The sequence below is a fragment of the Hetaerina americana genome, unplaced genomic scaffold (genome assembly GCF_022747635.1).
Source record: "Hetaerina americana unplaced genomic scaffold, ioHetAmer1.1.p SCAF_14, whole genome shotgun sequence".
In the NCBI taxonomy this organism is placed as follows: domain Eukaryota; kingdom Metazoa; phylum Arthropoda; class Insecta; order Odonata; family Calopterygidae; genus Hetaerina; species Hetaerina americana.
The window spans coordinates 3,974,444-3,997,083 of NW_027286514.1; the positions used below are offsets into that span (position 1 = coordinate 3,974,444).

General features: G+C 38.0%; 1 protein-coding gene across 1 annotated transcript in view; it reads left to right on the forward strand.

The window, feature by feature from the left end:
• Positions 1-22,640, forward strand: part of LOC139686389 (igLON family member 5-like) — a 534,172-nt gene that overhangs the window by 165,011 nt on the left and 346,521 nt on the right. Inside the window, exon 4 of the mRNA XM_071583582.1 lies at positions 8,555-8,934. Within this exon, the coding sequence (XP_071439683.1) occupies positions 8,555-8,934 (380 nt within the window). The remainder of the gene's footprint in view (positions 1-8,554; positions 8,935-22,640) is intronic.

The following is a 22,640-nucleotide window of genomic DNA, read 5'->3' on the forward strand; positions in this document are numbered from 1 at the left end:
AATAAATTAAATATTAACACTTAACAACAGACTCACATTGTAAATTGTTTAAGCTTTTGGCCTTCTCCGAGGCCTTCTTCAAGGAAGACAGAAAATTTGCTGCAGAGCGGTTAGGGGTCTTGGCGGGGGAGGGGAGGTGCAGGGATTGCTGGGAGGGTAATTAAAGATGGCGGTTAAGGGTGGGAATTTTGAAAGATCGGAAAGCTAATGTGTACGCGGATTCTCGAGTTGTCACCTCTATATTGGTGGCTGAATCGGGTAGGGATTCTATGGATGCAAAGAGCAAAACACTGGTCAAATGAAAGGTTGTGGGAATTTTTGTTTTAAGGAATAGAAAGAGGAGAGAGTGAGACAGAATTGTAGGAGTACCGGTGATTGTTCATTCAAGAGGATAAGGGTGTAATGCATTCGCCTATGTAAATGGAAGTGAATTGTTTGCATGATAAAAGATAAATAACGTTTTTCTAGAGGCAATAAGCGTGGGAACGAGGTGAGGAGGCAATGAGGGGATGTGAGGAGAGGGGAGTAGATCTAATAAGTAGACAAGTTTTACATCGGAGGCGGTTGCAAGTATGGGAAATATTGGGAAATTTGTCGCGGTGGGGCGCCAAAGGGTTGGTGGACCTCAGAAGGTTTTAGAGATTGGCGGGTCGTCTGTATGCGAGAGATGTATTTTTGAAAGTCTCATGGACGTGAAAAATAATGTATAACATTTAGCACTAGTGGACACAGAGAAATAAACAGAAATACACAAAAAAGAGACTCACTAACTTTCGAATTTTCGGTGGTCGCAGCCATCATCAAGGGAGAGAGGGATAGAGCTGAAGGGAATGCGAGGGCTGGAACGATGGATGGCAGGGAAAGGTGGGGAGAGAATTCGGAAGGGAAGGGTTGGGAGGGGAAGCGTTAGAAGGGTGGGGAAAATATAGAAGGTGATGGGGGTGGAGGGGGGATGAAAATGTTTGGAGCAGGGTAATTAATGCCTAATATTGATTCCTGGCCAATTCCAGGACTCCAAGAGCCAGATGAAGGATTGCTCTAATGTTTTGAGTTTCAGTGGAGGATGAGAGGGTGGGGGGTGTATGCTAAGATGGATACACTAGAGCATTTGTAGCACTTGAAGGTCGCTGCGACCACCGGAAATTCGAAAGTTAGTGAATCTTAATTAAATGAAGAATACAATATATCTTTCCAGTGTCCTTTATTCACGTACAACTAGTTTCAACGCTCAAGCGTCATCATCAGGTACAAATTAATCAAGTTGCAGTCCATTTATGTACCATTCATGATGGAGAGGAGGGATGGGTGAGAGAGAGGGGGAGAAGGAGGGAAAATAAAATGGGGTTGTACCTGATGATGACGCTTGAGCGTTGAAACTAGTTGTACGTGAATAAAGGACAGTGGAAAGATACATGTGTTCTTCTTTTAATTAACATGAACTTCCACAAAGTTCAGCCAGGAACAATTGAATTATTAGTGAGTCTCTTTTTTGTGTGTTTCTGTGATATATATATATATATATATATATATATATATATATATATATATTTATATATATATATATATCGATTATACAGTAAAAGGCATGCACTACGCAGACAATACTTTTATTACAACAGTTACAGAAAATGTATACGTGCGGTTTTAACAATGTGTTTGTCTCGCCCGGCAGATCGTCCACCGTGACCTCTAAGGGAACGAATAATATTGGTTGGAACGATTTGCCTTAAAACGAGATCAAACGCTTGCCAACTGCGTAGTAAATACAAAATCTTCTTTAGATAGGGAGGCTTATATGGTTAATTAGATAAAACCGGCTTTTTTGTATAAGAATATCTAGAATAACCCGAATAACTTTCTTTTGTCCGTGAAAATATTACTTTACTTATAACTACTCAGGTGTGTATGGATGTATAAGGTCTGTAGACAAGGTATTGGTAGCAATTTTTCCCTGACGTTTGCGTGAAATGCTGAATTCAAACTATCTGTTAACTGTGCGCACAATACAGATCGTATTAGCATTGACATGGTGACAGTTCGTACACCATTATCACCGAAAATTTGGTGATGCGAAGTGCTACACTCGTCCCGAACGATTTGACAGACGAGCAAGAGTTTAGTGTCTACAAGCAACGACCTTCTGTAATAGTGGCGAGACAATTCCCCAACACCCTTTACAGTCACAACTGGGCACAATCAGACTATTTTCTATTCTAAATAATGAATTTCTCTCAAAGGTCATCATCATGGGACCCAGACTACCATCAACGAAGCTAGCACGCCCACCCTTAAGGATTTTACGGAATCGCCGGGCCAGGGAGCCTTCGAGTCCAAGTAAAACCGCGGGTAAAAATGTGTCGATGCTCAAGGGATGTACTTTGAAGACTTTTGATGACTTGAAACAATATATTTAATGAATCCATTGTTCCGAAAATTTTCCTGATATTTTAAATACATACCATATATGTCTGTGGAGATTCATACACATTCACGCGTCACAAACATACCTGGTGCCTGGAGACAAAATGAACCCTCCAATTTTATTTAAATTGTCCTTTTATTGGTATTCGTACATGGGTATTAGAAAGTAATGAATTAAATAATGGAGCAATTTAAAATGTTTCCTAAAATATAGTTTCCTCGTAGAAATATATTTGCTGGGAACCACACTTGATTATTTTAATTGTCCGCAAATAAATTATTGTCAGTCAGCTTACTTGGAAATATTGTTCCCTAAATATCTGATCGTAACTACGTTCTGACACCGACATAAGGCATCTGCAGAGTATTTTTCATAACATTCTTGCAATGAAAGCCTATCTCTTTATGCCCTCCTTTGTAGCGCGAGCACGTACATTCCGTTATCGATTGTCAATGTAAAATTCACGTCTCCACATTCAGGAAGGTTTCAGGAAAGATGGGAAAATATGTTTTGAAAAAAAGTTCTCCTGCGCGACTGTATTTTTATTTCTTATAACAGAATGGAATGGCATTTGCTGAAAGAATTGGTAAGGAAATGAGAGGCAAAGATGGATGGAATTTAAAGGAAAAAGTGTCGGACAGAGAGAGTGAGTGAGAAACGGGTTATGGCACGATCTTTATGATACACTGACTTCATGGTGAGAGTAAAAGAGGGAGAAATATTATGGCGGAGAAGGGAGGAGATAGATGAGAAATATGTTCTCTGCTGGAAGGAAAAAATATTTATTTCTACCTATCATTCAAGCAATCGAGGGTACTGTAAAAGATGGAATCGACGCCCTTTTTAAGCTAGCAGCTGAGTGTGTCAATATACCAGATTGAAATGTTTATCGCTACTCACTACAGGGCATGCTGATGATCATGTCACACAGAGGTTGGGTTACCCTGCCCACAGAGTTTACTTGAGTCATTTGCACGGCTACCGTTTATCACGTCGATGCCTTTACACTGCTAACTAATAGTGAATCGAAAACGAGTGCAGCGAATAAAGTATTTCACGCCTATGTTTTTGAAATATCAATGTGATATTAATGCAGGAAATTGATCGGGGGATACTTAAATGGTTCTTGAAAAAAATTTGTATTCATAAATATGGTAACTGTCCAGGATCACAGGAATGCCAAAGTCTTAAAATCGTTATCAAAAATATATGAAATCGAATGTGAAAAAAAACTCACGTTTTGGTATCGAGATTGATTGTTGCATTATGAAATGGGATGACTAAAGGGAATCAAGTGAGTTGATATCAAACTAATCCAATGTGGACTGTCGTGTAGGCAGTGAAGGACATGACGGATATTTCCTCAGGATTTGTGATAAACTATTCGTTTTTCCCACGTAGCTAGGTGAAACTACTTAGTGAAATTTCGCGATTATTATTTAAAATGACAAGTGTTTCGATCTTAAAACGTCGTCGTCAAGTGTGATTAGCGTGTTCTGAGTTTTTAGGCGATCAAACATCGTTTTCATAGTAAATCTAATTGCTAGTGCACATTTGATGACATGAAACTGAAGAGTCAAAATACATATATTGATAACAAATTAAGGCAAAATTTTACTTGGTATTTTAATCTTTACACACCAGTTGTATTCTGCAAGTTCATAGTCAAGAGTCAACTGCGTTTTGCTAATGCTATATTTTTCTCGACAGGGATTATAATTTTATATCAGAATTTGTGCTTCTCCACCTTGTAAATCGAGTTTTCGAAGAACTTTTTGAAGCGTTGAAAAATGGATCTAGAAAAAATATCCTTCCGCGTGACTGAACATCACGGCTTTTACGGACTACAACACAACATTAGAGGGAAATGGTGTATAAAAGTAGTATATAGGAAAAATTTAGAAAGTAACTTTCCGGAGAACTGGGCCGAATAAAATGGAAAATCATTCTGCGTTCTATGCGTTATTTGCATTACGGTATCTTTCTTTTAACTTTGACACTAACTTTGTCGAACGGTCGGAAAGGATGATTTAAAGGAAAATAGCGTGTGAACAAAAGATATCAGATGTGGAGGAGTGAGGACAGAAAGTTCGCGACTGCCAGGGAGCGTGTTTGAAACTGCTCTCTCGGTCTGTCATTTGGGCTCCGGAAGGGGGGCCCGGCGCCGAAATTTATGGACTTCTCTCGGTCTGATACTTCCTGTGCCAGCGCTCCCAATAAGGAGCGGACCCTGAAGATTTGGCGGAGGTGGTAGCTGTGAGGGGTCGAGGGGGAGAGGGTGCCGAAGTATTTTCGGCATTGCGAGAATAGCGGGAAGCGAGAGGGAAGCACTTCGAGGGTTTCACGGCCACGCCAGTGATTTATTGCGTGAAAATGCATGGCAGTAACGACGGTCACTACTACGTGAAACAAAACGTGACGGTGAAACGGAAACTGGGTCAAAATATCACTTGGGCGTTTGTTCAGCGCGTTACTTTTGCACCTTAGGAAACGTGATCTCCCGTTCGGATCTGCCATTCCGACATTCATTCGAATTTTTCAGTTGCCTTCCGGTAAGCTACCGTCTCGTAGATCACCTATGCTTCTCTTGTTCTATTTGTGGGATTGTAGGAAACTCTGCTCTGGCGTTTTCCATTCCTTTTAGCCTTCCATTAAATTTAGAAATTCGGTGTCGTATTTTCCATGGTGAAAATTTAAGAAATGTAAGTGCTCGCCTCGTTATATCATCATTTTGAGCATTTGTCCACGAAATATTATTGATGTTTCATTGAAAAATAACCAGTCACTTTCTTTATCGGGAATGAAATATTTTCCATAGCATGATTGTTGGAAACTGTCATCAGCCTTTTTGTATCTGTGTAGTTTTTGACTTAACATGTGTAACGAATCTTTTATTTTCGTTAAGTTTCTCAATTTAGGGCCATTTGTGCCTTTCTTTGATATTCCTTTCATGTGTGTTTAGGAAACATGTCAAATTTCCTTTATTAATCGACCGTTCTGTAAATTTTAGTTGCTCCCCTTTACAGAATGAGATGAATTTAATTTACGCAAGGCCTGAAAACGATAAATTTGTAATCCCAAATCAAAGATTGCCTACTCAATGCTGATGTGCTTTCGAGCGACTTGCTTTGAAGCAGTTGTGTGGATTGGTTTTGGGAATGGTGTGTTGGCGGAGGCCTTGTGAGGCTGGCGGAATCAGGTGCTAGCTAACGGTTAAGCCGACGGTGGAAAATTACGCACGGATTCTTGCACATAGGAACGAAGTCTTTGATAGGATCCTGGTCAGTGGAAAGCGCTGGGAACTTTGATTGCTCTTGCTTGTAAACGTACGAGCGTAATATTTACTTCGCTCTAGAATAGGTAGTCTACTCCTTGGGAACGGACCTATTCCCCTCGCTCGAATTATCAGCTTAGTTTATTCATATTTAGTTAAATAGATTGTACTTGGCACCTGGATAAATACAACCTTCATACGTACAAATGAAAAGATGCAATAGCCTTAACATGCCAACTATTCACTTTGTATTTAATTAGGTGATGCAAATAAATGCGAATATTCCCGAAACAGCGTTTTCACCCCTTTGTGAGCATTGATATTTTTGAAAACCCTTAAAAGTGTTGATATCGTTCACTTATCCGTTTCCACGGAATGAAAAAAGTAAACTAATTAAAGAAAAAAATATGCTAAACCTCTTAATAATAGGTTCACTTACAATCAAAATTCAAAAATAAAAAGATTATTTGTTTTCTTAATAAAACTCTGAAATGTTTTAATATCGGATTGACTCTTTCTTGAATTTAGCAAGAAACATCTACAATATCCTGGATAAATTCAATTAAACTAAAAAATCATTATCATGTCATTATCGCAGTTCGTTTCTCATTTTTAAGTGTTGAAGTAAATTGCTTGTGTAGACTGACAGTTTATACAAGTAATATTACCTGGTCAGGATCGTAAGTTAAAAACAAACAGTAGCAAGTAGTGTATCAATCAGTACATGGTTAAATTGATAACCAACCACAATTTATTTAGTATTTTACATTCACTTTTTCCCATGCTAGTATGAATTGTTACTCATTTTTCCTTGGAAAACCGCAATCACTAACACCATCTCGTATGACGTTCTGCCACAGGAGAAAGCGGGGAATGGATTCTCACAGTATATGATGGCATGAGTGTAGGATTTGTTCTGGCGTGTTGTTTGAGACGGACTTCACCTTGCGCGTGCACATTTTCAGGGCAGTATTAATTCTGGATGAATTACCCTTTCCTGTAGATTTGATTACTGGTCAGAATGGCGACAGACGGTCGGGAAGGGGGGAAATTACTGGGTCAACACCGCAGGAAATACGAGGGAAGTGTCGCTGCAGCGACGACCCCTTCCTATTGCTTTTTTGCCATTATATCCGCCCCAGGGATCCTACCCCGCGCTCGCGATGAATGGGCGGCCGGCCCCGCGACTGATTGGTGTCCCACTAGGACGCGGCTCACCCTTGCTTGCTTTCGGTGCTGCTCCTCGTCGAGGCGTCGTTGGCAGATGGATGGGTCAGATGCACGTGGCCCGTAAAAACCGATTTGCTGGGCACGCCCACTCTTGGCGTTGTAGCCGGGTTTTAATGAAATATCATTAAATGGAAGTAATGACGGCAACTGGATCGGATGGGCTCGGATACCATTTGACCTACCACGTGGAATTTGGTCCCAACGAGAGTTTGGATCCCATTTTTCCGACAGACTTATTTTTCTCCAAACAAAACCTTTATTTAACGTTTATCTCTTGTTACGCGAACCTTTGGCGGTAATATTTCCCGACGCGTACTGTATTTGTTTCGAAGGAACACTGTCCCATAGGAAAGCTAAAACCTTGTGAAGACCTTACGAGAACTAATTTTATTTTAATGTCTATATATATATATATATATATATACATATATATATCTTCGAAATGGAACGCTCTTCGGCGATGCACAAATATATAAAAACACATTATATATATATATATATATATATATATATATATATATATATATATATATATATATATATATATATATATATGCTTCCCACAACCAATCCTTTGATGACTGCTTCTCGGTTTCGGTGATTGAAACCCTACCCAAATCTGCAAGTATCACAGAGGTAAGAACACGCGAGATGCGAGAGAGGCGCATACCTGGTTGTCCCAGTCATTTAAACCGCCCGGGCTGAACCAAGCCCACTGAATGTATCATATGGCTGCCTACATATCCCCTCCCACCCCCTTGTTCATTTCCAATTGGTCCCTTACCTCTCCTTCCCTCAACCCTCCCCCGCACCTATCCTCTCCGCTCTTCACCGAGAACACCATTCTGAGAGTGTCCCTTTTTGTGTCTCTGTGTAAAAAATCTATATATATATATATATATATATATATATATATATATATATATATATATATATATACTTGCAGACATACATATATATATATATATATATATATATATATATATATATATATATATATATATATATATATATATATATATATATATATATATATATATATATATATATATATATATATATATACCTCAATGAATATTTATTGTGAATTGTAGTAATAAGTGCCGATTCTGTGTTAAAATAATATAATGCGTATTCAATGCGAAAAGTTTACCAAACGTGGCATAAGCTTTAAATTTATTACAGCACATTTCAAAAGGGCGAAGTAGAATAATTTTAATTTTTTAGTCTCAACGTACATCACGGAATGTTTGCACTAAAGTTATGTTTGCACGAAAGAATGGGGCGGTGTCGTAAAACCTATTGTTGTATTTAAATAAAAGTTCGATAGCGAGGAAATGGAAGCTAACGCTAGCAATCCATTGTGCGAATGCGACCGAAGACTTGGTGATAATTTCCAGACCATAAAATCACCTCTGTGACGACAAGCCGTTGCTATTCGGAGGCGATATCTACATACTACGCCACCACTTGGGTAATCCTAGCTTTCCTTAAGGCCTAAGTTCAGCACTTGGTGCGTCATTGGACGGTGGAGAGCGTTTTTCGTTCAAAGAAGCGCATCCTCCGAGCGCCAACCGAAGTGATTTTCTTTTCTCTCTCTCATCCGCTTGTGTTGTGCCCACCAGCAGGTTCCCTGGACGACCTGGACCTCGGGGCGGTCGATGACTTGGACGCCGACGGCAACCACGACCGCCTGAGCAGCTACCCGTGGCAGAGTCCTTGGGTGGACGAGGAGGAGGAGGGCGGCGGCGGAGCGGGGACCGGGGAGGGTGGCGGCTCCGACGGGGGGGAGCACTTGGCCCCGGGAGGCGGCGTGGGCCCCGCGGGGGGCTCAGGGGAGCCGTACGTTGCCCCGCCTCCGCCGCCTTCGGTGGGGGCCGGGGGCAGGGGGGCGGGCGGCGGATCGCTGCCCCCCTCGTTCGCCAACGAGGCCTCGTCCAACGTGAGCGCCCAGCTGGGGGCCACGGCCTTCCTACACTGCCATGTGAGGAACCTGGGCCAGAGGACGGTGAGTGACGCCACCCTCCCTTAAGCACCTTTCCACGTGCTTCATACACACACACAGACACCAATCCCCTGAGCATAAGCGATATTGGTTATTGTGAGCGCACGCTTAAACACTTCAGCCCACTCCATTTATATGACATTTGGTAACTGGTTGCTTCTATGTCACATCTTTTCAAATATATTCAAAGCCGCGCGTGACGTCTCTGACAGCTCTTGGGTGAGGGGAAAAGAATCCCTCATCGTATAGCCACAGTGAGCATCAGAAGTTAGGCAACCGATCTAACCTAAAGAGAAATGCGTTAAAATTCATTGAAAGTGCCCAAATATTAAACTATGTGAATGGTAAACACTTAATTCATGCATGAAACATCATATGGTTTAAATTCTGTCGATTAGATTTTTCACGTTCTGTTCTTGTTTCGAATACTCCAGAATTTTCCCTTGAATTAAACATTCTAAGGAATATATTCGGCGATAACCACTGGAAATTATCATCATATTTATTTGAAAGTCCATATTTATTAGATGCGGACAAATTGAATGGCATCATTAAATACATTCAAATGGATATTTCAATTTGAGTACGCGAAAACTAAGGACCTTCTTGTGTTCAATGTCAAGATAGCGTAAGGGGAGGATAGATCGAATAGGAAACTGGCCAATGAAGAGGAAGATAGAAAAGTGGACATAAAACTAATAGGTTGAAATTTCCGCCATATTCCTGTGTAAAGAAAATGAGTAAAAATGATATCTTGCAATAACAAGTTCAAAAGATGTCCACGCAATCAATTCCACGCATCGCGAATTGCGAATCCACCCGATTTTTCTAATAACTTCAGTCAACTTACTCATCAAACAACTCTCATTCTATTTATTTTGGCGATGGACACAGTAAATCAACAAACAAATGAAAGTATAGGTGGTAAAGGTAAAAATTTACCATTTGACTACACCTCATAATATTTTCTATTTTGGCCTTAGGCTATAAAATGAGATGCCATCTCTGGGCGATTAATTGGTTGGTAATAAAACGCGTCAAATATTGTTTTTTAATCTCTCGCAGTGTTTAGTTTTCCGATGAATAACTTCACAAGCAAACGATAGACACTCTTAACATACTATAGAGCGAAGTGCACCACAATTATCTTAATTTTCTATGGAAAATATTGGTAAATAAAGCAATATTTTTCTTAAAATTTCCCTAAAATTGAAGCTATTTTTATATTGCTATCTGCAGTTGCGTTTATCAGTAAGAATCTATATTTTTTAAAAGTTGACTTAACTTGAAACAATTATAAGTTTTACCAGCTAAACTATTCACTTAAATAATGTGAGCACGGGATCATCTATTACGCTTTCCATTGGTATTAAAAGTTTGAGTACAACTGAATAATTTAATGATTTGCCCACTCTAGCACTGGTACGTTTTATGCTTCCTCTTTGTGCATGCAAGAGGATATGAATCTGTATGTTTAACATGATACCTCTCCCCTTTTATTCCTCAGTGAATACATATATTTCATTATATTTGATTAGAAAGTATCTCGGGAATAGAAATCGAAAAAACTCCTCTGACTCTTCCTCTCAATTATATTTCAGTTTAAAAATAAGAAGGGTACAAAACTTTTTCCTCTAATTCGAATCTTGTTGCTGGATATATGTGAAACGTATTCCTTTAAATTTAAAGGCTCGACTCGTGGAGACAATTTTCATTGTGTTTTTCCAATTCTTTCGTTGACGTTAAATTTCTGAACTTCCTCTTGCGCCAAAATCGGATGCTATACTACCGTGATTGTTCAAATTATTGACAGAGGGACATTAATATTTGCCTTTAAACGTTGTCGCTAATATGCTTCATATTTTAGTGTCACTACAACGGTGATGATAAAGATTACAGGGATAGGTTATAATGTTATTTGTTATTGTTGCGGTTGGAATAGCATTAATTTTATTATCTCGAACCAAATACAATATCGTTCTTCGTGATTCAAGCAGCTCTTTATTGATAAAAAATAAGTTTTGTGTATTTTATAATGGATCATCATGTTATATTTAATCTTAAAAGTTGAAGAGATATTGCATCCTTGTTGATATAATAATTCACAAATAATGATAAAATTTGTAAATGTATCCCATTATAACTTATTGATAAAAATACCTGAATATAATGTGTCAGTATGGACATTTTAAAATTTTTGAAAGTAACCAATATTTCGGCGGCCTGTGCGCAAAAGTATTTTAATGTTATACTCCCCTAAAAATTGAAACTCAATAAATAAAATTTTTAAAAAGAAATAGCAAAATTCTCTGAGGTGAAATGAGATTTCTGTTAATCAAATGTTATTTTAGTTTTACCGATGCAGCCCGAAGTTGAAAATGTTCTAATATTTAAATATATTTATATGTTAATAATAGATAAATATATTCGTACATTTTTTTATTATTATATTTATATGTTATGCATTAGCAATTTACCTTATTCTATGAATTTAATTGAATATTTAAAGAGAAACACGCGTATCAAATAATCATCCAACGGTGGCGATGGGAAAAAAATTAGTTTAAAAAAATAGTTTCTGAAAAATAGTACAAACTAGTCATGAGGCATTATGACTAGTTTGTGGAAATCACCCAATTCGTAATGGAGGACCATGACGGGAGATTTCCGCTCCCCCTTCCGAAATTGGAAAAAAAGGGATTTCCAGGTTCGATCATTTTCATTCGCTTATGGCGTATGAGCACCAGTCGCTTGGGCTTATCATATGCTACCACATTATTGAGTTGACAGAAAAGTGTAAACGTTAAAAAGTCATATTTGAGATGCATTTCCGTCAAACAGATAACGTGTCATGATTGCGACATTGCTTCGTGCCAAATGCAACCATGCACTCGAAAAAGAGTTCAAATTCGTTATTTCTTTTTTCTTTGCATTTACGAAATGTATACGGTACCTAGACCTAGTTCCAAATACATTGCCGATAATCTGAAGCATCAATATTTTAGCTAACCAGGAACCATTCTGACATTTATTTTAATGTAGTTTCGTTTTTCAATTTGTTGGTATTGAAAATGCATAGAAAAGGTATTTCATGATTCATACCCTGAGATCAGTTAGGATCCTGAATCCTCAGCATTTCATTTATAGAGTCGTATATAAATGTCAGTCTATTTTAATGGAAGGGATATTTTTTTCTGCTTTCTCGTTTATCTAAAATCCGATAGCATTTGTTTAAATTATTACATGTAGTGTAATGCAATATTTTAGACAGAAATGCCCGACAATTTTGTAATACATAACACGCTGTTATTTGTTTATGATACGTGATAGCCCTCCAAAACGAGGTTATTCATAAATAACTAATAATAAAGCCGTTACTGACACATAGATACGATATTATTTACTATATGTATAGCTTAAAATAAGCAAGAGATTTATTTCTCCACTTGAAACATTATTATTTTATGCTATTGCTAAAATATAATTGCACGTGACATAATTAATGGTTTACTTCTTCGTTAAAAACTACGGTTCTACGAAGAGTTATGGGAATCTAAAACTCCGAGGTCATAAAAAAATCATAGTAGTTTCAGTACTTACAATCTGTTGATCAAATCTTAATATTTTATTTTCATTCCTATTATTTTAATTACATATCATTGCTATCATTAGGGTCGTAGAAAATAACTACGTCCGAGAAACAAAGAACTAAACGAATTTCCTAGACCGTAAGATTTTCGAAAATTACGGCTTCGGAATCTCCAGGGATGATGGCATAGGGTATTTGTATGATTCATTGATATTATATTTTGAAGTTATTTTTCATAAATAGAGTAAAGGTTGGAAGCACATGACTCATACATTAAGCACTCATCTTGGAAAAATAGATGTAGCATCTTCACTTCCAATCGGAATTCAAATGCGGATAATTATCTGCGGCCTGGGGTTTGTCTCCGTATGGTAGTTTATTTTTCACTCGGTGGAACGCGGGGATAGCCTTTTGCCTAATTTAATCAGCAAAGCCGCGAGGCAGTCCCGGACGCTCAGTGCCTATTGCGCGGATCTCCTTGGCATGGCGAGAGGAGTGGCGGCGCGGGGGTGGAGCACTATTTTTCAATCTTTCATCCGAGGGAATCCATTCGAATTTTAAATGAGATGCATGGACGGGTCCCACTCACCGCCCCTTCCACACACCCACGTCCCTGAAGTGTGCCCTTCGCGGAATGCTTGAGCGGCGACGGAGCCCGGGACTTTCAAATCGATTGCTCCGTGGAGTGAGTTAGGGGCTCTTGACCGCGAAATCGCAAGGGGGGAGGTGAAGGGGAAGCGGCAGGCGGATTTTTAGAAGAAGAGCGTTTGGTCGGGCCGTGTGAGGCCGTAAAAGAGGCTGAGGCGTTTTTTTCACCTATCTCCTCCTGAAAGGGTAAGTGGATACGGGAAGGTGACGTTTAAAACGCTATAAATGGACCCCGGGCCCTTCCTGAAATGCCGCTCCCATTTTCCCCAAACAAGAATGGGGACGTTTAATTTAACGGCATGGCCTAGAAACTTAATGCACTCCTTTCATTGTGCATGCATTTAAAATTAAAATTGACATTTTTTTTGCAACAAATCGTCGACATGAACCCTTATTCAGTATTTATATATACATGAAGATTGTTTTGCCACTGTTGAAAATAATCAGTACTTATAGCAGCATATCATTGTTATTATTTGGCAGTCTACCGTTTGAGATGGGTGTTTTTTGGATGGAAACAGGACTTACATTACTGTAATTCCAGGTCTCACCTAACAAGAAAAAACCTGACACCCACCACTCGATAAAATGTTCTTCACTTCCGTATATATACTATATCCCTTCATTTCGCCCAACATATCTTTTCTTTTTCCATCCCTAACTCGGTTGCATAGCGTTATCCTCTGTAGCATTTTTAGCCCACGCGTACCGTTCACGGTAGCCTTCCGTTAACCTCAAGTTCCTGCCCGTATTCATTCTTACTCTACTAAATACCTACGTTTTGTATCTAATAAATTCATATACTTGTGTGTTGAGGTTAACTGTTGTTAAGAACGTTTAATGAAGTAAAACTACTCTGAATTCGCAGTTGAATTACCTGAGTTCTACAGTATCCAGATATCTATTGAGGAAAATACCATTGGCTGTGATAACTATGCTCTGAGATTTACTCGCTGCCATATCTTCTTCCCGCAGAATCTTATCATGGTTTAGTACGAACCAAACCAAATCATGACTCGCATATTAGTCGATTCGATCGATAAGTCGAATGTGAATGAGTCCGGACGGATTCTATTTGCCAATGTAGTTTATATGCATCCTCTATTCGAGAATTAGCGTGAGGGGAAAAGAAAAAAATATAGTTTTCAAGCTACAGGAAAATAGGTAACAGTACAAGCGCATAAAAGTAAGAACCAGAGTAAATACAAAACGTAAATATTAATTCCCGAGTGAAATGAAAAAATTGTTCTTGAACTATAATTACGTTGAGAACGCATGTGCAATGAGCGTTCCAAGATGTATCTTCCACAGTAAGACATTCAGCAATTGGCGAAAGTTGTTTTTCTATATCAATGTGTTATTTCTCATGTCGAAAGAGTTGTCGATGGATGTTTTAAACTTCCTCTCCCTTGTCTTAGGATTTTTAGTCGGAATCAAAAATACGATGGAATGTTTCGTTTATATTTGTCCAGCATTAATAATTCGTTGAAAAACATTCCACTTTAAATTAATTCAATGGTTAATTGGACAATGGTGTCTACGTTGAATGTTTGTAAGAATGCCACTCGAAACTACAAAACAAACCAAAAATACTATGTTCTCGACTATCTTACAGGCAAAAATTTGTTCTGTATATTTTTTCATCTTCTACTTAAAAAAAATACATTTTATCTTATAAATTAGCATATAATGGGCCATAAGAGTAAATAATTAGCTATTCATGTTTGGCGGAGGAAAATATTTTTATGGAAAATTGAATGAAATAAATTAAAATTACTGTTCAAATTAAAACGCTTGAACTCGTTGAAAATATTAATTTAAAGTACGAGGAAAATACATATCGCCTAATTTAAACTAATACTACAACAAATGCTACGAATTATGGACTCAATCATTTTGCATAATTTTCAAATTATATTTTTCAATTTACTTATATTGGAATATCTATAGCTGTCATCCACCGTGGAAATCTAGCGCGCGCGTTTTACTGCTTTAAGCCAAATGCTCAAATCACAGCACTTCAGCATCGGTGTGCAATTCATGGGCGATTATTTCTATCTTACCCATCATGAGAAAGAAGTGTTGTTTTGCCGCATTCACTCCATACCCAGCCGTCTGATGATGTAATTTTCAGCCGAGCGTCAGTCACTTGGTCAAAAGCAAGTATTATTTAAAAAGATTGTAATAGATTTTTACTGAACATAATTTTCCAAATTATACTGAAAAATAACTTATGATACAATTAACTATACCAGTTCAAATATATTTATCATCACTATTACCATTTTAAATTAGTTTGAAATCACAGCTACTCTTTTACATTCAGTGTTAACACTGTAAACTTTTTTATAGATTTTTTATTTAACATCCGGGGTTCCTCTTAAAAGTTCAAGGGGTTTTTTCGCTGCCACGTTTCTTTCGTTTTAATTCCTGCAAAGATTCTACCTAAATCTCAATTACTCCTCTGAAGCCTTTCCACAGTCTCTCTATCTCCAACTTAGTATTTTCTATCTGCTCAGTCATATATTTGCTCTCCTTAACTGACCCCGCCCCCCAAGTAGTCCCCACCCGTGGATTCAATCGGGGACTATTCCGCGATCGAATCCACGGGTGGAATTCCCTGCCACCCTGGAGAAATGCCATCTCTTCACATCTGAAAGTAAAGTTACAACTTCCAGCGAGATTAATGTGATGGTCTCCCGTCAACTTCCCCTTCCCAGTACTACGGTCTTTTCGGTGAATTTCACTCTCCTCCACAGCTTTGGCAAATAATACAGGGCTGATCATCTTTATTCTTTTCGCCATTAGTGTCTTATTGCATTACTGCTGTCTTTCATCGAACTACTGGGTAGATATTGTGTAGGATCCATCATTGTCTTATTTCAGGAAAGTTAGACACAAAAGGTTTCTAAGGCTAATAACTTTTGGCACCCCTGGAAATCGTTCATTCAGCTTTGTAGTCTGACCCGCTACCCCTTTGCTACCTCTGCTTCCTTAAATATGTAAAATTTACACTAACTATACAAATAGCCGCTTCTTGAGGCTGAGAGTACAAGAGGTTTTCTAGCGGTTTCCTTTTTTGCTCCCTTAAAGCACCACCTTTGGAATATCGCTTTAACGTAAATGCCTAAGAATAAATTACCAATTTTTGTATCCACTCACTCACAATTAAGCTAATCGTAATGTGTACAATTTTTTTATTTGTCATTAAATGCGTCTTAGTTTTATTTTTTTAATTTCTGTGAAAGCATTTGCATGAGCAAAACATGGGTGCATTAGCCGAGCAAACATCGGACCAGATCCTCGCTCAATTTTTCACACGTGTTAAAGTTCTCATATAGCCTGGTTTTCGCGTTTATAACATATGCTTCAGAGTATGAATATGGTAATATATTAATCAATTGAGCGAAACGCCTGAATTTCATCAGCCTTTGCCATATTAACATTAACCAATACCGATCGGGAAATCGCGATCGCATGAAACCTGCAAACTTGAATCGTGCCTTCGTTTTAAATGAAAAAAACAACCAGTTTTACATCGGTTGTTGGTCCAGTTATCGCCACGCGCGCATTAATTTGTTTTTAATTTTAGTCATTATTGCCAGTGAACCCATTTTTCTTTTATCCATTGCAGCACTTCCTTCTTCATTTTCCCGTTCTCTCGTCTTTTGCCTTCCAGTCTGGCTGTCAAGTGAATCCTTTGAACAGGAAACCTTCGAAAAAAATATGACTCGTCTTTACAGACTCACCTTTCCTTGCGCTAGTTGCAACTGGAGCACGATGATGAGCTCCGAATTGGCGAGTATTTTTTTTTGTTTTTCCTCTGCAATGAATGTCTCGCCAAAGCTCTGGCCTGCTTCAACTGTGGGGTTTGGTGCGTGTGTTACCTGCGCTTAAAATCAAGTGGTTTTCTACGAAACGAAATCTCCCATTAATTGTTGCCGTGTATTTTTAGCGTGAAAACGAGTGGAATTTCCCAAGTTGAACTCATCAAAGTGGCCATGGCCCTTGTGTTACTAGTAGATGGAATGAATCATTCGCTGAATTTTCTCTCCTGAGAAGTTAGCTGGATTTGGAAAAAGAGACATTTTGTCATGATAGGGCAGTGAGCTCTTGAAAAACTTTCCTAATTATTAGAAGTTTTTGGAATTAAAAATTGGTATGCCTTTCGCGAAACAATTGTATTTCGTATTCAAAAGATTTATCAGGTGTGCACTGGCAAAGTATCGGAGATAAAATTCATTGCATGTTTCCAGGTGATTAAATAAATATCATTGGGAAAATAAATTTAAATTAAACATGTTTAAACAACACTGGGCAGTGATGACAATATTTAACCATCTTAAATTATTCATTAGTCATAATCAAAACAATTTATTGTTTTTAGTTGCATTTTCAGGGGTAAAAGTTTATTAAATAGATCAAGTTTTTAAAATAACGATAATGGTTTTTGAAAGATTTAGATATTAAAGAAATAGAATGAAATGTGAGAAAATGCAATGCACCGAAATAATGTATCTATAATTTGATTTTTTATTTATGTGAAGGAAATGATTAAAGAGACATGGGAAGAACTGGAGGTAGGAATGAAAGTGGGCGGGGAATTCGTAAAATCAGTTAGGTTTGCTGATGACCAAGCTTTAGTTTGTCAGTCAGCCAAGGGGTTGGAAGCATTGCTTAGTGAATTGGAAATTCAGTGCGACAGGTATGGGATGAGAATCAATATTAATAAAACAAAGGTTATGCGATTTTCTAGAAAAAAAATGCTAAGCTTAACATTAAAATAGGAGGGCAAAAACTAGAGCAGGTGGAACAGTTTACGTATCTCGGTAGTGTTTTGGACCAACACGGTCAAAGTAGTAGGGACGTAAGGAGAAGAATTGCGGTAGGTAAAGAGGCTTTCACAAGGAGGAGGGAGTTGATGACGAGGACGTTGAGTAAGAAAAGACTCGTAAAAACTTTGATATGGAGCTGAGCTATGTACGGCGCGGAAACGTGGTCATTGAAGCAGGAGGATAGACGTAGACTGGAGGCTTTTGAAATGTGGGTATGGAGAAGAATGGAGAAGCTGGAATGGAAAGAGAAGAAAACAAATGAGCAAGCACTTGGTGTGGTGGGTGAAGAGAGATATTTATCATTTTAAGCAATGAAAATAAAAATTACGCGCTTTAAGTATATACGAGGGCAGTCTGAAAAGTCTCCGATCTAACAAAGATACAAGACATTTTTTCTGAAATTTTCTGAGATCGGGGACTTTTCATACCACCCTCGTATACTATATATCATCCTTTGGCAAATTTTTTCGACCTAATAGTACATTTGATTAATAGGTAAGCAATTTTCTAACAAGACCCTTAAGCTCTCAGCCCTTCACATTGCAAATACAGTAGTAAGCTGCTGCCAAATAATTTCTATTTGGACTTAGCTGGGGATAGCCCATATGTGCGATCTAGATTAAAACCGTAACCCTTCATTTAGTTGCCAGTCGATCCATCAACTAGCCTATTATGCTTCTATAATGTATAGGTAGTAGTGGTGAACTACTTTGCTGTAATGAAATATTTTATTAATTGATAAACGCGCTTTTCCTCGGAGAAATTTGAAACAGTAATACTTAGTGTATTTTGCTACGCTACTTTTAATAACTAAATATTTTATATTTTTCGTGTTATATGGAGAGGAAATTGGTAGTTTTTGCTTAATTCAAAATGATGTTAGGCCATGGGCCGCCAAATTTTCCAAAGCTTCAGGATTCCGCCTCGTTAATTGCATGCCCGTTCCTTCAATTCATAACCGCAACAGTTACCTCTTTGAACACAAAAGGCCAACGTCGTTCGAAAGATAAAGGGCTTCATAATGACGTGGGGGATAAAAGCCTTCAAGTATGGGATGAGGTCATTGTTTGCCAAGGAAGGACGATAGGCGGTGAATAACAGGTTGCGGAAAAAATTAATTATACCGTTTTTGTCTTGATGTTCAGACTACTTCACTATTTTTCGATAATACGTAGGATTTCTCAGCATGAGTGAATTTAGGGAAAAATAGCGTCGATACGGTTTCCTTTAATTCGTGTACATTGTTATATTAAATGGTACCTTTAAAGCAATGGAAAATGCGATACATTTATTATGTACAATGCTTGTGATATATCATGGCGTAGATTCGATATTTGAATTCTTCATTTCATGTGTCAGATCTATACTTCATATTGTATTTATAAGATTTCAACAGCCTTCTTTGAGTGTTAAATAAAATTTTAATTCAACTTTTTCAGCTCTTGAGACAACTGTTTTCTTTTTGATTGCGATAATTTAGTGATTAATTTGATTAATTAAATGATGCTGAAGGCTCTGCAAACTATTCTATTCAATTATATGCCAGGTGAAATTCAAACACGAAAAATGGAGAAAATCGGTCAGTTTTGGAGGGAGATATTATCGAATGTGCACCTTTCTGGAAAGATATTCCGTTTGTAACCAATGCAACGTAAATACCTAAGTAGATTTTTTTCCTAAATGTATACTTTCTTTCTACTCACTAGTTGTCTAGCACTCAATGACTACTATTCTCTTATCGTAAGTTAGTTCGATAATGGAGAGGAATATCTATCTTTAACATTTGCGTTTTAGCTGTATAGAGCTAATATTCAATAAAAAATCGATCAATCTTGCTACTTCTACGTGCTAAGGGTATTTATGTTTTTTCTTGTCCTCGTCTGTTGTTACTGAAGATTTAGTGATGGCTCGTGCCCAAAGTGTTGTCAGACGACGAAAAGACCAACCGAGTGGAAATCTCCAGTGAACTTTTGCAACGCACTGTAAATGAACCTGATTATTTCGACAACGTCATCACCGGTGATAAAACCAGGGTTTTTAATACGACCCAGAAACAACACGCCAAAGCTGCGATTGGAGACCGACTAGTCTCCCAAGCCCAAAAAGGCAAGAATGAGCAAATCAAAAGTGAGAACAATACTAATTGTTCTTCTTGACAGTATAGGAGTGGTCCATAAGGAGTTCATGAACAGACAGTCTACGCTGCCTACTTCATTGATATGCTAAAAAGACTCCAAAAAAGACCCATCAGGAGGAGAAAATATATCTCCGGTACTGGAAACTCCATCACGACAATGCGCTAGGAGTTCGCGAGTTCCTGGCCAAACACCAGGTGCCAACGCTGCCCCACCCCCCTATAGTCATGACGTCGCCCCAGCAGACTTTCTTTTGTTCCCTCACATTAAGGCAGGCCAGAAAGGAACCCGTTTTTCGTCCATAGAAGAGATAAAACAGCCGCGAGGAAGACCTTGCGAGAGGTCCCCGCTGACGCCTTTCAGGGCGCGTACTGGTCATGGCAGAGCCGCCGGAAAAATGTGTGGAGACCGAAGGCCGGGACTTCGCAGAATTTTAAAGGCTTGTGCAAATCTGTTCCATAACTTACTTGCAAATAAAATAATTGCGTTACTTTCGGAACGCACCGTGTATTTACTCATCAAATGCTATCTATCATTTCACATAATATCTGGGAGCGTAAAATTGAAAGGCTAATCGATTGATTGATGAACTCATCATGATGTCAGGAAATATTCAACATTTTGCAATGGACATTTAGTATGGAATTTTTAAAATAATGCTATGATAGAATACTGAAAGAAATATTTGTAAATTCCTTCTTGCTCCATTGTGTGTGGAGATTTTACCCCGTAATTCATATGTCTGCACCTTACGATACGTTGAGGTCTTAAAATTAAATGGCTGGTCAGCTTTAGCGATAAACTAAGGAGAGTACACAGCTTAAATATTCAAAATCAGTGGAGTAGTGTGAAGGAGGGATAATTGCGTACAGAAAACAGGTTAAATCAGACGAAGCCATAAGACGAGGAAGTGGGGCTAGGGGAAAGGCGTACTGTCCCAAAAGTTGGAGAGGAATTCAGGATTTGCTTATCGCAGTTTGGAAGAAATATGTAATGCTTGAATTTCTTGGAACCTTATGTTAACTAGTAAGGTTTCACTGTTGAGAAGTTGAGACAGATGGCCAGCATAAGTTATATCGCAAATCTATGAATTTTAACGGTGTGAAAGGTAAGGGATTTTCATGATTATTGGCTTTTAAAAATGAATTTATTGATTGATTTTGCCTCCTAATTTGACGGAAATATTTGTAAATGTTAGCTATTACTATACTTCTTTAAGCACTTGCCTTTTTTCGTGTGAAATATTTATGTATCTTCAATCGTTGAGGTAAGATTTTATGATGCCTAAAAAACCTCTGAAGTGAGTACAATATACTGACTTCATTAATTCGCATTAACATCCATTTACTAGGAAAAAGAAATGCATATTTACCAGAGAGCAGCCATTGTTACTCATAGCTGTTAATAATAAATGGTATAAGTTTTTGTTCTTGCACATTCATTAATGGGCAGGTGCCAAAAATAGGATCGTCGGAATCTGAATTAATTTACGATATTTTTCTGCAAGCAGGAAAACAGATTTTCAGGTCGGTGGCTGATTTTCTCAAATTATAAATCTTTTAACGCGATGATCCTGATCAATGACAATACACATTTAGTAATTGGTAAAATAATTCTGTGAATACTGTAAACACGTATAAGAGCTCGGTGATATTCCTTCATTCGCGTTTTTTTATGCAATGAGCTGGATAAATGCAAGTATATTCACATCGCGGTGTCTGTAGATGATGAAGATCATTGATTTTATTTCAAACGCCTAAACAGGCTGTTATAATTGAAATACGAGCAGACCACTCTCAGAAGTATTTCCGTTTGTGGGCCGTGAAAGTTGCACCATAACCTATTAGGTAATCGTAATTACATTGCTTGAATTTACTGCGACCAGTATGGTTTGTTCATTTCATTATACCGAGAATACATTCGGCCGTAAACTAAATTCTGGTGATATTTTATTCATAATAATATATTTATTGTGCGATATATTTCATAATAATAAGATGGCTATGGATGATTCTATTCATTTTATCTATGTGTCGAGCTGAATTAGGCTGTAGAGAGGAATTAAGAACTTTTTACCCTCTCTAGCACTAGCCTGGGCAAAATAAGTATCTTCCAGGAAATCTGCTCGGAGATATCTACTATTCTAATACTTAGGAAGCAAAAAGGAGGCATCGGAAGTTTGATAAGATAAGAAGTAATGAAAATCTGTTATTTAGAAAGGTGAAAATGAAACGAATTGATCTGGGAGAATAATTATAACCTTCTTCAGTTAATGGGACAAAATAAAAATTATGATAGTCACTGTCTGGGTGAGGGAAAGTAACTGGGCTGAAGAAACAAATGTTTAATAATAAGCGCATTTGAGCAAGATGTGGAAGTGAGTAACTCCGTAAGAACGAAAGAACGTAAATTATGAACCACAACACGAAGGTGGTGGCATATGGGAATATCGAGAATTGGAAATACTGGCTGATAGCAAGTAACATAAATTTATGTTAGGTG